The sequence below is a fragment of the Lactuca sativa genome, chromosome 1 (assembly GCF_002870075.4).
Source record: "Lactuca sativa cultivar Salinas chromosome 1, Lsat_Salinas_v11, whole genome shotgun sequence".
NCBI lineage: Eukaryota > Viridiplantae > Streptophyta > Magnoliopsida > Asterales > Asteraceae > Lactuca > Lactuca sativa.
This window is the reverse complement of record NC_056623.2, coordinates 38,524,325-38,541,959: the sequence shown is the minus strand read 5'-3', so window position 1 is coordinate 38,541,959 and position 17,635 is coordinate 38,524,325. Positions and strand designations below refer to the sequence as shown.

The following is a 17,635-nucleotide window of genomic DNA, read 5'->3' as shown; positions in this document are numbered from 1 at the left end:
TATATTGGATGATTTATTTAACAAAATGTACATAAAGTTATGAATCTAACTTGGCAATTTTTGGTAGTCCGCTTTTGAATTTTGCATATCGTATACAAGAAAACAAGAGTTTTTTCTTATGCGACTACTACAAGTTATTTTATGGAAGATTTAAAGGAAACCATTTAATTATAGGGATAATGACATAAAAACCCTTAAGTTTGTAAGTTTTTGTCGGTTTTACCCTCTTGTAGATTTTAGGTTCATTAAATTCGGATATTTGCAACTTTTTTTTTTTTTAAATTTTAATTTTACCCTCTGGTTTATTAAAGCCTTTAAGTTTGATAGAAATGTTCGATTTTACTCTTTTTTTTTGGTTCATAAAAGCCCTTAAGTTTGGTTTTCTAGTTCATTAAAGTCCTTAAGTTTGACAAAAAAAATATTTAGTTTTACCATATAAGTTTGTAAGAAGGGTAAAATAGAAAAAAAAAATAGCAAAAAAAAGTTTGCAAATTTGAGGCATGGACCTAAAATACCATTTTGGGTAAAACCGATAAAACTGGTAAACTTAAGGGTTTTTAGGGTTTTTATAGTGCCTTTAAATATTTGTATACAGATTGTGCAAATAATACACAAATCATTGGGGGCCCATGTAAACCTACTACAATCATTCACAACTCACTAGTGACAACTTATTTGATATTTATAGAAACAAATCCATGTGAAGGAAGGACTTTGTTTCCTTTGGTGTTTAAAAATATATATTTGGATTTAAACAGTAAACCCATTTATGTTTCATTATGATTTGATTATCTGGGGACTGGGTCCTCAAAACCTTTTCCAAAAAATATTACAATTGGCATGTAGTTTATTGATAAGATGTACAATAATTAACCAAAAATAGTAGTAAATAAAATGAGTCAAAGGAGCTGAATGTTTTCTAAAATGTATTTAGGTCTTTATAAGTCTTAATTTTTTTTTTATGTAACGAGTTAGATTAGTTTTAACAATATTATCTTTGTAATTATAATCGACATGTTAATCATTTATTAAAAATATACAAAAAGAGGTGATGAATCCACACTTAAACGGTACCCGTTTTCATCAAAACCTATTTTGACCGGTTACCTAATTCGTCCAAACTGTTCGTTTTGATTTTTCTTTTGTAAGTTTGTTGTATATTGTTTTTTTAGAAAGAAAAATACCATTAAAAAAACTAGCAAGGTGCTAGTAGAAAATGTTGTATATTGTTACCATCAAAATTTGCCATATGCAAACAGTCCTATGTTCATTTTTTAAAAAGATCTACAATTTTTAAATAAGCATTTGGTCACTAATGACTATATAAACTTTCTTGTGATAACGATATATATTTATGAATATATTGATTTGGGAGATAGTATGGTTAAAAGTTTTTTTTTTTTTGACAAATGTTTTCAAAATATCATATTTGTTAAAGACAGAAGGTCATCACGCCTCAACATAACGAGGTTGACAATTTTCATTTCCTGCCCCTTAGTTGTTAGCCGTGAAGCTGAGGTGGCATGGTGCCCTGTAAACCTCCTCACGACCGACTATACAATCTTTCATTTTTCTTCTCTTTTAATCTTTTTTTTCCCGTGATGAGCACTCCCTTAAGGTTGTGTGGAGATGGTGCCTAGGTGGTGAATGGTGGATGTGGGGTGACATGCCAACTACACCAACCAACTTAATATAATCTAAATGGATCTAAATTGTGACCTTTAGGTTGTTTAGTAATAAAGTGTTGGCATTGCAAGGTTATTCTTTAAAATAGTCTTTGGGGGTGGATGTCGTATTCGATCATTTGATCGACTTATTCAACAAGATATGAGACTAATTATTGCATACATTTGAAGGTCCTTACTGTTTGTGTTTGTTACGCTTTTGGTCCCTGTCTTACCTAAAAGACTATTTTGCACTTGATTTTTTAATTTATTTAAATAAACACACCTCCAATCTCACCCCTCTCACCTTACCTTATCTTCCCCACCATTTTTCCTTATTTAAATAATAGTTTTTTTAAGTAAGACAGGGACCAAAAGCGTAACAAAAACAAACAGTAGGGACCAAGCGCATAACAAAAACAAATAGTAGGGACCTTCCGAGTTAAAAAAATAAGTTAGGGATCAAGTGCGCAAATTACCCCAAACCATAGGAACCATTCGTGTAATTTACTCCTTTTTTAGGTAGAGAAATCAAATTAAGAAAAAAGCCTGCGGGAAGCTGGACCATAATGGAATTTGAATACAATAAAAAAACCTAAAACAAGAACAAAAATGCAATAAAAATGAACAAAGAATCCCCGGTCCAAGCCAAGGAGCCTAGACTTGGACTAAGAAAAGTAACATACCAACAACACCTAAGAATGACACTATACTTTGGATCAAAAGTAAAAATAACGACAAACTATGTTGTATATATTAATTTCATACATCACCTAATCAAGGCATTATAGTTTTGAACCATATGCATAAATAACACTCTTATATCTATATAGACTAATGTATAACCGCACAAGGATACCAAGCATCATCATCGCATAAAAGACAATGAGTTTTTGGCCTTTAGACAACAACATCAAGGAACATAACACTTCAACCCAAAGTGTGAGCAAATCCCAATAACAACATATTATCCATGATTCATATACCTCTACACAAGAATATGACATCCCATCGGGCTCCAGAAGATGATGTTGACACAATTGAACACTTGGTTCATAAAAAATCAAAATGGAAAATATTCCACCCATCCTAGACAATACCCACTAGAGTTGTAGACCTTTTCAAATAAAAATCAAAACCTTCCAGCCTGAGCACTTGAAAGGACAACATCATATCCAAACTATATCAAATTGATAAACCAAACCTGACGAATAACTTAACCAAGTGAGAGAAATCCAAATGTGAAACGATTATAAATGTCCCATCTTTATGACATGCAAGCACACACATTTGAAGAAGTTTCAAACTTCACAACAAGATCGTAAAAATTACTACCCTTAAAAGAGAAAAAATGCTCACACTAAACACACTCTAGTGAGTTGGAAGAGGCATAATACCAAGAACCCCAAGATTGTTTCGAACACCACCCCCCCCCCCCCCCCCCCAAAGAAAAAAAAATCCACCTACCATAACCCCATAAAAATCATAGTATTCATTCAAGTGACAAAATAAATACACACAAGAAATAAGTGAATACACACATGGAAGTTTAAACCCACCCCATTTGCATGTCACCTAAAAACCACGCATTTTAAAAAAGTGTCAAGATTTCACAATGTTATACCTAAGTAACTATTACTTAACTACCCTTATAAACTTAAAACACACACCAAAAAAACTATGGAAAAGGCACAACACTAAGAACTCTCACAAAACATAGGGTGTGCTTAAAAAATTGATCCAATTCAAAATGACCAATCCATTTCATACCTACCGACATACATTGGATATCTAATTGTAATTGGATTGGATCGGTTTGAAAATTTCAATATCCAAATTGGATCTTTTGGTTCTTGTATGACCATCCAAATCCAATCTCAAACCGACTGATCTAATCCAATTGGATATCCAATTATCATTTAATTGGATATATATATATATATATATATATATATATCATCCAATTGAATATATCCAATTATTAATACATATCTAATTATCATCCAACTATTATGCAACCGTTATTAAGTTATAATCCATCTATCATCTAATTGCATATCCTGATGGGTTTTCTACATAGCAGACAATTATATGTGTGCATGCAAACCTAATTTGAGGATCTATGTTTTCACTATTAGACATACAAGCATTGAACACAAAAAACTAGAAACCCTATCATGAATCTAATAATTTCAAAATCAACATAAGAAAGATTATGTAACGACCCAATTTTCACATCCAAAAATTTCATTTTTAAACATTACTTTAGAAAACATTAAAAATTAAAAACATTGTTTGATCAAACCACATCACAACGTAAACCATGTCTAAAAGCCAAATCATAAAACCAATCGAAATATCAGAGTATAAATCCCAGAGAAATCTCGTAAATGCGGAACCAGTGTGTGTGCATGATGTGCCGCTACCGTGCCAGCTCCTTCCCCTTCGATGAAGAGGTACCTGAAACCAAAACCGTAAACTGTAAGCACAAAGCTTAGTGAGTTCCCCCATAATACCTCATACCATGCAAGCATATAACATACAACATTCAGCTAGGAGTTACGGGCCTCGCCCACACTCGTGAAGATACGGGCCCTGCCCACACTTCGCTAGCCGGGAGATACGGGCCTCGCCCACACTCGTGAAGATACGGGCCCTGCCCACACTTCGCTAACCGGGAGATACGGGCCTCGCCCACACTCTACTATCTGGGAGATACGGGCCTAGCCCACACTCCACTCTCGGAGAGATACGGGCCTTGCCCACACTCAACCGCTAACTCATAATATACAAGTATCACACAGACAACAAGTATAGACAACTCTATCATACCGACACATATATCATACTTAACTAAACCAAGAGATACGGGCTCGGCCCACACTCTAGTGCTAACATCTCGTCTACACGGGTCGGCCTTGGTGCCTTAGACCCGTTCCTACTGGAAGGAAACTCACCTCGAAATAGCTGCTGGTCTGTGTGGGAATTGACTGTCTGCTGCTGCTGCTGCTCCGGAAATCCTCCGGCTCCAAGAAATTACTAAGAGAACACGAAGATGCTTGGCTTCCTTCCCTTCCTCTTGATCTACTCCTCTTCCTTCCCAAAATCTTCAAGGAACACACTAAAAAGCCTCAAACTCACAAAAACAGGGCTAGAATGTATGGGGAGCTTCTGAGGGTGAAGGGGGCGGAGTTGGGGCGCAAATGGTCGTTTAAATAGGGTGCAAACCCTTGGAAATTAGGGTTTCATCAGACAGCGCGGACTCGCCGAGTCCATAGTATGGACTCGCCGAGTCGCCAACTTAACCGCGTCCCAAGTCTCGTCTCTACTCGGCGAGTCGGGCCTCCAACTCGCCGAGTCCAAGGCCAATAATACAAAATACTCAGATAAATCTTACATACCAGGAACCAGGTGCTACAGATTAGATCACATACCTTTATTGCTATATAGTAATAACAATGATTCCTTGAAGATCTTGAGCTTTGAGAATAAGTACCACAAATGTAGTACCTCTAATGGCTCACAAACACACTAGGGCAAGAGGATGATTATGAGAGGGAGGAGAGAGGGGATACTTGCTCATAATTTCGGATCTTCTAGGGTTTCTTGGAGGTGCACGAAATCATGAGGGTTGGGTGGTCTATTTATAGTTGAGGCAGCTAGGGTTTTGAGATGGAAACCCCTAATCCATTAGCTTAGGGCCTAAGCAGCCTATGGACTCCCTTCCTTAAGGCTTGGACGAAATCCTCTAGAATATTCTAAGGATTTTCGCCCCTCCCCAATAAGGGTGATCCAAGAGCCCAAAACCACAACTATCAGATAATTGCAAAACAACCCATGTACTTTTAATTAGTTCCTTTAATCCTAAAATTAATTCCAAATTAATATCTGATTTAATACTAATTAATAATATGATTTATAGTTAATATATTATTCTCATAACATATTAATAAATCATTTTATCTACAAATTTATTATTCCAAATAATAAATCCAACCTCTCTCTCCAATAGTAATCTTGTCTAGTTGTAGTGTGAAGACTACCCAAAAGGACCATGCTACTATCAAATCAAGTACATACCAATTATAGTTATGGGCTTAGACACCTAATCCAACATATCCAACAAAGGATTTTATTGTATTTTGGTTGAACTTTACACTTTTGAAAATTTAATAATATGGAAATGTTTGTAGAGTTAAGTAAGGAGGAGAGGAAAATGTTAGAGTATGAACAATTTGAAAGGGTGAAACAACAACATTTATTGGTAATAAGCATGTTGGATAAGAATATAGAGATAAGATCTCTAGAAAAGATTTGGTGTGCTGAAACAATTAGAGAAATTGCAGTTAGGATATTGAGTTTTTCAACAAGGTTCCTTTGATAAGCTATTCAGTTGAAGACTTTGTAAAGAATCAACTTAACCTTCCAGTAACCCTGAAGGCATTCACTCATAAATAGTTTTTAGTGAGGGAAGATAAGACGAATACAAAAGATTTTAATGAGCTCAAAATCAAATTTCATGGTGTACTGTGTAAACGTGAGAAGGAGGTTTGGATTCTGAAAGAAGATAGTTAAAATTTTGAACATTTTGAAAGACATATTTTTTAAGATACTTTTTAGAATTACAAATACAAGGTCATAATAGGGAAGAATAAAGAATCAGAATTCACCATTACTGATTTTCCTGTTATAAATCCGAGTGACATTGTAGATTTAATCAAGTTGTTTAACTCAATGGATCAAAAAGCCATTTTTTTGTCATAAATCGAAACATATATTCTATTTCCTACAAGTATGTGCGATATTTCATGGCGTTTTACTATGTTCAAATGGCATTATAAATTCAAAAGAGTAGTAGTTGCCCTAGTGTTAGGATTTAAAAGGGTTAAACCATTAAGAAGAGTTTACTTGATCAAGAGGAAAGATGGTTCAATTTCTAAAGTGTTAGGGTTTAAAAGGGTTGTGGTGGAGATCCAAATTTCCAATGGATCGAGTAGGTTCGCTTTCCAAACCAATATTTCTATTATATCCTCCGGTTACAAGAAATCCAATCTAGGAGAATCCGAAGAGACACTTACCAATCTAGGCAAAGAAACGTAAGCCAAATTTCTAAAGAAATTTTGAGTTCATTTGAGAAGAAAGAGAGACGAGAAGGGTATATATATCACAACTCAAAGAGAAGAGTCATATTTATACATGACAATTAGGGTATATGTCTTCTAAATTAGTTAAGGATATCCCTAAATTAATGGCATAATCAATGGTTTCCAAAACTGACAACCGTCAGGGGCTTTGCCCTTTGGACCCTATTAGGGGCTCTGCCCCTAAAACCCTATAAGGGGATGCAACTCCCTTGACCCCACCATTTTGTCGTATCGGTTTATAATTCGATCTTATATATGTGTGCACTTCACACACATCAAACATATAATATGAGCCCTTTAGCTTACATATTACTTCCAATTACACAAAACGTATGATAACACTAAAATCTCCAACATAAAGCTTTCTTCAAAGTCTATGATAAAGAGAGATTTACAACTACTACAATTTCGAATCTCATTGTTCATGTTACTACATTCGACATTAATTCTGAGAAGGACATAATAGAGATCATTGATCATTTGACTTGGTGGATGGTTGTGCTTAAAGCCTCGTTGAGTATTGCTCATTTTTGTAGTAGACTTTAAATTATAGACTTGTTACGAAGGGGAGAGTTTTGATAGCGATGTAATTTTTAGAGCATATCGTGCTCATTTGGTATGTGGTTATTACCTAGGCTAGCGTAGGTTGGTGTAAGATATTAGTTGTTAATCACGTGTGTATGCCTACGTGTCTGTTTATGACTTGTTTTTGATTGATGATTTGCAACCCTATCTTAATTGTGTATATATAGTTGTCTTAGTCATTGTAATAGGTTTAAGTTTTTCCAGATCTTGTTTATATCTACTTTAATATTTAAGCATATAATTTGTAACCTTTACGAGTGATTAAGCAAAGAGCTTCTCGTTTATTTAGATAATTGTTCATCTTATGATACTGCATTGTGTGATTCATTATCTTGTCCGTGCCAAACACTCGGTAAAAAAAGGATATTGTTATGTGTCCTCCTGTTCGAGATACCAAACATAGATGTCAAGCTTTAACCAAAGGGCTTGTAGCCCAGCGGTATCAGGTGGTGTCTTCTCTTTTTGAGGTCGAGGGTTCAAGTCTCGCCGTGGACATAAGTGGAATAAGTGTTGTTAGCTTAGGAGTAGATTAGATTTGCCGGTTAAAAAAAAAGATACAAGCTTTAAACTTTTAAGCCTTTTACGGACTTGCGTGGTTTATTTATTTATTTATGTTATCTTAAAATATTTAATGTTTTATATCTTCCACTCATTATCTCTACACGTGTGGAGTTTTAAATGTGGGGAAATAAAAATACAAAAAACAAGAAAAACAAGAACACGAGAAAAGAGCGTGACTTAAAATATAACGGCCGTTGACACCAGGAGAATATTCTTTTGTTCGAGTAAATCAACATAGTACCCCCTATACTTTGCTTTATTTCAACAAGACCCATTGAGTATTTTTAACTCATTAATTAAGTTCTTAAAGTTTTACACTCATACCCTTCAAATAAAAATGATAACATTACTACACTACAAGTCTTCAAATACTAAAATTTATAAAACTCGACAAGACTAGCCAAATTGACCCTATATGATTCTGTTTTATTAGTCTCTTTATTTCAACCTTTCTCATTATGATTATTATTATTATGACATGAAGTAGGGATTGTTTTCTTACAAAATTCAGCTAATTATATACAGACTAATGTATTATTAAAGATAGCTTATCATTATCCGGTTCCATTTTTCAATTATGTCAGTACTTACTGATTTTTGCCAACCCCTTATTAGTCGGAGGGTCTTTGTTGCAATAATACAATTGTGTGTGATTGTTTTATATACCCGTCTTGCTCCGTCGGGTCATGGAAATCCAGGTGCATTTTCGTCATTTCGGTTACAAGACAGATAAAACGAGACTACAAACGATCCGCCGTGGATACTTAAAAGACCCCACCGCCAAATCGCGTTCGTCCAATTTCCTCGATCTCACCGTTTAATATTTTCTCATCGGTGAACAACATATGTACGTTATACAATTCAACAACTCAGCCTCAGCTCAGACAGAATAACCAGAATAAATTCTCTCTCATCTATTGCTGTTTCCATGTCTTTTCAACCGCCAACTGTGTGTACGTGAGGTTTTTGAGAAGAGATTTGGTGGAATTAGTTGAATTGTGATCGATTTTTGTTGATTCGTAGTTGCGAATTTTGACGGAGTAATGGATGACGGAAAGAAGATGGAGAATAGCGTCGTTAATGGCTTCTCTCCGGTGTCTTCTACTCCAGTTTTCTGGAAATCTCGGAAGAGATCAGGTAATTCGAGTTTGAATACGAGTATGCGTTTTCGTGAATCATTTTAAGCATAATTGAGTAATTTTGTGATTGATTTCTCTTCTTCTTCTTATTGTTGTTGATTCAATTACGTACGGTAGTAGATCTGTATATCCACATGTTGTGGCAGTTTGAATATTTGATGATCATGATGTTCGGAGCAAATTTAGATAGGGAGTAGGTGGCCGATTTTGCAAAATGTTATTGTAAAATGGGTAAATAGTTTTGGAAAATTTAATTAGAAATAGATTCATAGTTCTAGTTTTGACAGATATCATCTGGTTACTGCTGATAATTCAGGGTTATGAATTAAATTGATTTAGCAGTTTCTGGTTGCAGCGAGTGCGAAGAATTTGTACAAGGACATTGTAGATGAAGGTGATAAGACTTCAGAGAAGAAGGAAGAGCAGGTGACAACAACAGATGAAAAAATGGAAGACTCATTATCAACTCCACCCACAGTTCTGTCCGAGAAACGTAAGGCTCTTTTTGAACCTTTGGAGCCAATAATGGATTTGAGTGGTAGAAGACCTTCAGCTGAATCCTTACTCCCTCCGCCGGACTTTGACACTGCCAGTTACCCACGTGGATGGCTAATTGGGAAGAAACGGAAGCTTGTAAATGTGGATGTTGTTGAAAGCATGCGTAGGATTGCAGTACAGGAAATGAACAGAAAGGTATTGTACCTTTGCACGCTTTCTTTTTATAATTGGATTTTAATATATCATTAAAAGACACTAATCCTACTCGACTTTACCCCCTTTGCCTTTTTAGTCTAAAACTGTACTTGAATATAATAAAAATCATAACAATCCTACTGAAGATAAACAGATAGCAACTCACCATTTTTTCTATTGATATCCCGTTTATATGTGTGTATGTGTGGGAAAGAAGAGCAGGCCACATGTCGGACTTTAAATGTGGTCCATTTTTGCTATTATGAGATATAAAACCTTGTACCTTGTGTATATTTTTATAAAAATGGTTAAATGCAAGAAACAATCACATATACACATACAAGCTAGCTCAAAAACTATGTTATTTCAATAACAATAACTATGCAAGAAACAATAACTATATTAACCTTGTACTAAGATACGATAAGCTACTTTTGCAATAATCATAAAAAATAAGCTTGCTTATAAAACGCCAACACAGCCTTATTAACTAGCTATCATAACATTCTACTTTCATTTCCTCCTAATACAACATAGTACTTCGGAAAAAAAATATCCAATTGTAGCAACATCATCAAAATACAATATAATTTGCACTGCTATAATTGGGTGGACTTTTCAAAATATAATGTCCGAATAAAAAATGATATGAAAGTAGACTGCTATGAGGTAACATTCTGCTTTCGTTTCATCCTATTACAACATTGTACTTTGATAAATTTATCAATTATAGCAATTTCATCAAAATACAATGCAATTTGCTTTGCAATAATTTGGTAGATTTAAAAAAATAGGATGTCTGAATAAATATAATTTGAAGGTAGAATGCTATAACCAGGTAACATTCTAATCCTATTACAACATTTACTATGAACAATGTATCGTTTATATATAGATATATGCTATGGAATCTAACTGTGAATACAGGACAGAGAGATTAACGGACTTAACGAGCAGTTAGAAGAAGATGCACGTGTCCTTGAGCACCTTCAACTCCAACTGCTTGATGAACGAAGCAAACGCGCAGATGTTGAGCGACAGAATACAATGCTGCAGAACCAGGTGGATATGCTCATGAATATGCTTCAGGAGCCTGAAAATATCGATGATGAAGATGGCTCACAAGAACCATAAGTAAGTCTGTTCCTTTTTTTTTTTTTTTTTTAATTCCTGCGTCATTTTGTAAAGCTAGCATTATACGGATCCATCATGCATCCTCTTTTGTTTTATTTTGTGTTGTTTTCGTCAAATATTGTTTATATAGTTACTTGTTAGTATAAGTATCTTGGAGAAGAAAATGAACTACTGCACCAAATGTATCATATCATATAACATGAAATATAATTATATTTTATTTATTTGTTTCCCGAATTGAGACAACTATTGTGTTCAATTTGTTTTGTCCCACGCAACAAATCACAAATGTGGCCTTAGCGAGTTGTATTTTTATTTATTTAATATATTTATTACAATAAAAAATAACGTTTTCATGTTAATGTTGTAAAATTATAAAACTATATACATTTTTGTTGCAAGGGTGTTTTTCTCGTTGTTAGTTAATATCGTTATATTCATTCCTTCTTTCCTACTTACCAAACAAAATAGATTATATCGAAACAAGAATATTTTATTCAGCATAAAGTCGTTAAGAAGGTTAAAATGATAATTTTTTTATCATTCTAACACATTCAATCGTTAACCTAATCAAACAACATGTTTTATGTTCATAACCAAATTTATCTAGAGTGATGTTGTATTATCTTATTTATCTTCTCATCCATAATCAAATTCATTCAGCTTTAAATCATTCACTTTTTATCAAACAATCCGTTTATATTATCCTAAGTTTTCTTAAAAAAAAATAATCATAATTTCTATATTTAGTCTTGTTGGTACGAAATTAAACTCAAACTGAAATTAAACGTACAAATTGAGTTTTAGCTTTATAAATTCCAGTACAAATCAATTACTTTTTTGCTTACAGCTGAATATTATTTAAAAAAAAACCTTTGGCAAGGAGCTAGACATGAAAAGAAATTACACGGAAAGTAAAGAGTTTTGGAGCATTAGGGGGTGTTTGGCTTAGCTTTTCACAGCCAAAAGTCATTTTTGTAAAAGAAAAAAAACAAAAAGATGTTTGACAAACTAGTAACTTTTGGAGTTTTAAGGAAAAAGAACTTTTTGGAAAAGTCAAGAAATCTTGACTTTTTGTAACTTTTTGGAAAAGAACTTTTGAGCTTTTAAAAGTTAAGCCAAACACGCCCTTAGTGACAATAACTTCAAAATCATCTCATTCGATCCAAGAATTGAACATCTTAAAAGAATCCACCTTAACTTGTTTAAACATAACAGGTCAGTGATATGAGACCGTTCTCTCCAAAGCAATATACAAAGAGGTTACTGAATGTGATGTAAGATATTGCTACACAAGTTGTCCTAATTTTCATATCTAGTCTTGTTGGTAAAAAAAACTAAACTCAATTGTGAAATCCGATGCAAATCAATTTCGTTTTCTGTTTGGTTTAAAAGTTTAAAATAAAGCAAAAAAGAAAACGATGTAACATATTTTTCTACATAACAAGCTCATACACCATTTCATTAAAATGATGTTTGGTCCGTACATTAAAAAGCATGGTGTTATTAATCTTCACTTATAGTTGAAGATGATACACCAAGAGACGAAGCGAAAGTTGCAGTGGTATCACCGTTTAAATACCTTTTGAGTCTATCTAAATCGTCTGCAGCATCAAGCATTGTCGGTCTATTCGATGGTGAATCTTGTGTGCACAAAATACCCATCTCCAACAACTCTCCAATGGCAACATCCCACATTTTCTTCACATCGGCTAATTGGTCTTTTGTGGTTTGTACCAAAGACGAGTCGACTACATGTTCCATGTGTTGATGATAGTGGCTTTTAACCCATTTGTGAAGGCTAAGCCCTTCGGAGAACATATCATCTGTTGGTCTCTTTCGTGTCACCATCTCGAGAACCAGGATTCCAAAACTGTAAACATCTCCTTTGGTTGATGTGTTTGATCCATACCCATACTCTATATACAAGAAAGTATACAAATGTAATGTTTCACAATTCATGTTTAGTGAACAAAATGTTACCATTTCTCATTACTAATCGATTGAACATATATTTTTAATAACTTTGTAACAAATTTATCATTTCTTAGCAAAATGTTTTACATAATATGATAGATTGTGATAAGTTTGTTATATTAAAAAAATTTAAAAACTATGAAATGAGATCCAACAATTACACTTTCAATACAAAATAAGAATTGGTAGCATTAGAATAGCAATCCGATTTGCTATTTTAAGTTAGAAAATACAATGTAAAAATCGAAAATAAAAATAAAAACATAATATTTTAAAAATATAATGTCAAAATCAAAAACAGTTAAATAAAAACATAATGTATCGTGTGTTATTGAACAAAAAATAAAAGAGAAAATTTGTAATATAACCAAAAAGAAAAGGATGTTTGAAGAAAATGACCAAGGAAAAATGGATTTTGGAAAATGACCAAAGGATCCGCAGAGCACCCTCTGCGGATCTATTAGCTGCTCTGCGGATCCGCTACACTTCTGCGGAATTGCTGTTATTTTATTTTATTTTTTATTTTTTTTTCGTTTTTTTTTGTTTTTTTTCGTTCATTTTCGTTTATTAATATATTTTTTTTAAATACACTAATACCTTGTGTGATTATATAAATAATTTGACAAAAAAAATGTTAAAAATAATGAACTTATGTTCGATATCAGTCCACATAACTGTTTGGGAATTCACCATCAGCGGATCCATTAAAGCCTGTGTGAATCTAGCTACAGCTCGTGGAATGTTGGTTTTTTTAATTTTTTTAATATTTTTTTAAATAACCTAATACAAACGAAATACATATAAATAACGTAATACAATAATTAATGTATTTAAAAGAAAAAATTAATATAAATAACCTAATACAAACGAAATACATATAAATGACCAAAGGATCAATGTACACCTCTGCGGATCAGTGTACACCTCTACAGATCAGTGTACACCCTCTGCAGAACCATTAAATGCTCTGCGGATCCTCTACAGCTCTGCAGAATTGTTGTTTTTTGATTTTTCTTTTCGTTTTTTCGTTTTTTTTTTTTGCGTTCATTTTCGTTTATTAATATTAATTTTTTAATACACTAATACCTTATGTGATTATGTAAATAATTTGACAAAAAAAGGTTAAAAATAATAAACTTATGTTTGATATCAGTCTACAGAACTCTTTGGGAATCCACCCTCAGCGGATCCATTAAAGTCTGTGCGAATCTAGCTACAGCTCTGCAGAATGTTGGTTTTTTAATTTTTTTTAATATTTTTTTAAATAACCTAATACAAACGAAATACATATAAATAACGTAATACAATAATTAGTGTATTTAAAAGAAAAATTAATATAAATAAACTAAAATTAACGCAAAAATACGGAAAAAAAAACCTATTTTTGTCAAATTTTTTACATAATAATAGCATAATGTATTAGTGTATTTAAAAAGAATAATAATAAAAAAAATGAAAAAAAAACTACATTCCGCAGAGATGTAGCAAATCCGCAGAAGACTTAATAGATCCGCAGAGGGTGCTCTGCGGATCCTTTGGTCAAAAATTAAAAAAAAAAAAAAAAAAACTAAATTCCGCTGGTGTAGCAAATCTGCAGAGGACTTAATAGATCTGCAGCTGCGGATCCTTTGGTCATTTTCTGAAACAAGTTTTTCCTTATTATTTTCCTCAAACCACTGTTGTTTTTGGTCATTTTCTAATTTTCTCAGGTGATATTGAAAAAAATATAAACATGTGTCATTGCTATCTACCCGTTAACTAATGGTAATATGGATGATCAATTCAAACCTGGTGCAATGTAGCCGAACGATCCACAAAGCATATTTGCTGTGGAATTCCCCAGATTCTCAGTGCCACCTCCAATCGTCATAACCAATTTTGCTATCCCAAAGTCAGAGACCAAAGCTGTCATATCATCGTTAAGAAGAACATTGCTAGGTTTCAGATCACAATGTATGACCTTAACCGGAGAATGATGGTGGAGATAAGCCATTCCTTCAGCAATATCACTGCAGATGTTCACTCTTTGAATCAGGTTTAGATCTGACGAACCTGAACCTAATCCTCCTGAATCTGGATATAGACGACTGTCCAAGCTTCCATTCGCCATAAATGGAAGAACAAGAGCTTTGAAATCAGGTAAACTACACGCGGTTATGATTCTTATCAAGTTTCTGTGACGAATTCTTTTCAGAACTTGACATTCTCTGTTGAAAGTCTTGGTGGAATTACCTGTTTGTAATTGAAGCACTTTGACTGCTATTTGTGTTCCATCTGGTAGCCATCCTCTGTATACTCGACCGTAACCTCCAGATCCGAGCAGTCTCTGTTCATCGAATCCGTTTGTAGCTTCCGCGAGCTCCTTATACGTAATTCGTGGAAAATTACGTGTTAATTCCGGCTGAGAATTCGTCTCCGGCCGAGTCGCGTTAGAACTCACGATTTGTTTCAGGTAACGCCATCCAATCACACAGCAGATTACTGTTAGCAGGACTGATAGTATTATTCCGACATAGAATACTGCCAAAAACCCCGGCGAACGGAAGTATTTTTTCTTGTGAGAACAATACCGAAGGTCGGAAATGTGGCCACAAAGATGTGGATTTCCAAGAAAGGAAAGACTAGTGACCGAATTGAAAACACCACCAGTAGGAACTCTACCCTGGAAGTCATTGAAGGAAAGATTCAAGAGCTTAAGGGTATGTATGTTGCTTAAACCTATTGGAATCTTTCCTGATAGCATATTATTAGATACATCAAACGCTACAAGACGTGTAAGCATGCTTAAAGACTCTGGAAGCTGGCCTTGAAATGAATTGCTTGACAAATCTAGAACCTCTAAGTCCATGTAACTCGAAATTTTAGGGAAGATGGTTCCAGTGAGGTTATTGAAAGAAAGATTGATCTCTTTGATGGTTTCTAGCATGCTGAGTTGACTCGGTAGTGGTCCTTCAAGGTGATTATGAGAAAGATTCAAGAATATTCCGTTTCGTGTCATGGCTGATATTAATCCAGGAGGTATGTGTCCAGTTAATCTGTTATGGGACAGATCTAGATTGGCTAGAACAACACAGTTTCCTAAACTTGAAGGTATGTTCCCTGAAAGCTGGTTATTATTAAGGGAAAGTGACCCCAAACCAGTTAACTTCCCAAAGCTTTCAGGGATTTCACCTGTGAATTTGTTATATGACAATTCAAGTTTACCTAAATGAAGACACTCTCCAATTGCTTCTGGGATTTCACCTGTGAAAGCATTGTGAGATAACAGAAGCTGTTCAAGTGCTGGTAACCGATTAAGCTCTGGTGCTATTGTTCCATTGAGATGATTCATTGTCAAATTCAACCACATTAGCTTTGAAAGATTAGCAAAAACCGGTGGAACTGAACCATAGATTCTGTTTTCTTGTAGCAACATTTGACTGAAATTAACACCGAGTCTTCCAATGGAATCAGGTAGGGTTCCTCCTAACCCCATACCTGCTAACTCAAGCTCCTGTAGCATACTACAGTTAGAAAGTGCAGTAAAAAAGACATCAAGATTGCTGTTTTGATCATGGCTGACCATATGGTTATATGATAAATGAAGATACAGAAGTTTTGTAAGCTTCGAGGCTAGCTTTGATGGAAGTTCACCAGAAAGATAATTGTACTCCACATCAAGATTGAACATATCTGAAGCATTTGACAAAGAAAAAGGGATTTCACCAATGAACTGATTGTTATACAAATTGAGATTCCAAAGATTCAAGCAATCCCCGATATTTTCGGGGATTTTCCCAACTAGGAAATTATGTGAGAGGTCAAGATTCGACAAGACAGTGCAGTTTGAGAACAAAGAAGGTGGGATTTCTCCTTGTAATCTGTTGTCTTTGAGACTAAGAATAGTGAGGTTTGATAAGGAAGATAAAGATTCTGGAATCCGACCTTCTATACTATTGAATCCCAGAAGAAGGTTTCTAAAATGGCGTAAGGACGAGATTTCATCTGGGATTTTTCCATAGAAATTGTTTCCAGAAAGATTTATTGTTCGAAGGGCTGTGAGGTTTGAGATAACAGGTGAAAACGGGCCCACAAGTCCAAATCCAACAAGCTCGATTATCCTCACACGATGACCATTATTGCAATGGATTCCTTTAAAACTGCAAACTTCAGTAGTCTCATTCCAGTTTGAAAGCACCAAATGTGGGTCTATCTTTATACTCTTCTTGAATTCCAGAAGCGCATCTTTATCTGTTTTAAGGGAATGTTGAGGACACACATGGACAAAGAACAAGAAGAACACAAAGAAGAAGAAAAAGGAGAAGATTTTTAACATTTTGGAAGCTCCACACTGTCTAAAGGTAATATCTCTTTTGTGCTTTTGCCTACATTTGAGATAGTGAAATAGTGTTTAAATGCTGAATGGGTGTTTCTGTTAAAGTCCCTTTTTAGTGTGAATAGTGGATTTTGGTATGATTCTTGGAGGGACTATAGTATTAGTTTTGTCTATGATGGGTGCACAAATGATGAGTAGATGTTCACTAATTTTTGGTGGAAGTTGATAGCAACAGAACTGAGTTGACATAATATTTTGATGTTTAAATTGTAGCCACTTTTAGAGCTTTTCTGAGGTAGAAACCATTGATTTTAGGATTTAGGGGATATCCTAAAAGCTTTTGTGGCCATTCGACAATAGGGATTGTCAGAGGATGTTGTGAAATGTGTGTTTAATTGTTTATGGGAAAAGTAGTATGAAAGG

At 34.3% G+C, this 17,635-nt stretch overlaps 2 protein-coding genes across 3 annotated transcripts; one reads left to right on the top strand and one right to left on the bottom strand.

The window, feature by feature from the left end:
• The first annotated feature begins 8,798 nt into the window (after positions 1–8,798).
• On the top strand, positions 8,799–11,144 carry LOC111910395 (protein HEADING DATE REPRESSOR 1). 2 transcript variants are annotated; one of them, XM_023906244.3, is made up of 3 exons: positions 8,799–9,091; positions 9,436–9,786; positions 10,714–11,144. In XM_023906244.3, exons 1-3 carry the CDS (start codon positions 9,002–9,004, stop codon positions 10,918–10,920), a joined length of 648 nt encoding a protein of 215 aa, XP_023762012.1. In that variant the 5' UTR covers positions 8,799–9,001; the 3' UTR covers positions 10,921–11,144. The 2 variants fall into 2 exon arrangements, with proteins under 2 accessions (XP_023762012.1, XP_023762020.1); XM_023906252.3 differs by having other exon boundaries at positions 8,804–9,091; positions 9,449–9,786.
• A 1,123-nt stretch (positions 11,145–12,267) lies between these two features.
• LOC111910409 (putative leucine-rich repeat receptor-like serine/threonine-protein kinase At2g24130) lies at positions 12,268–17,607 on the bottom strand. The gene is made up of 2 exons (XM_023906262.3): positions 14,686–17,607; positions 12,268–12,839 (listed from the first exon to the last, which is right to left on the bottom strand). Exons 1-2 carry the CDS (start codon positions 17,210–17,212, stop codon positions 12,427–12,429), a joined length of 2,940 nt encoding a protein of 979 aa, XP_023762030.1. The 5' UTR covers positions 17,213–17,607; the 3' UTR covers positions 12,268–12,426.
• Between the last annotated feature and the right edge of the window lie 28 nt (positions 17,608–17,635).

Excerpts from the sequence above, each read along its gene's own strand:
- LOC111910395 (XM_023906244.3), top strand. The coding sequence starts at position 9,002 with ATGACGGAAAGAAGATGGAGAATAGCGTCGTTAATGGCTTCTCTCCGG. Across the intron at positions 9,092-9,435 it reads GAAATCTCGGAAGAGATCAG|TTTCTGGTTGCAGCGAGTGC; the intron begins GTAATTCGAGTT and ends TTGATTTAGCAG. Across the intron at positions 9,787-10,713 it reads TACAGGAAATGAACAGAAAG|GACAGAGAGATTAACGGACT; the intron begins GTATTGTACCTT and ends CTGTGAATACAG.
- LOC111910409 (XM_023906262.3), bottom strand. The coding sequence starts at position 17,212 with ATGTTAAAAATCTTCTCCTTTTTCTTCTTCTTTGTGTTCTTCTTGTTC. Across the intron at positions 12,840-14,685 it reads GTTCGGCTACATTGCACCAG|AGTATGGGTATGGATCAAAC; the intron begins GTTTGAATTGAT and ends TCTTGTATATAG.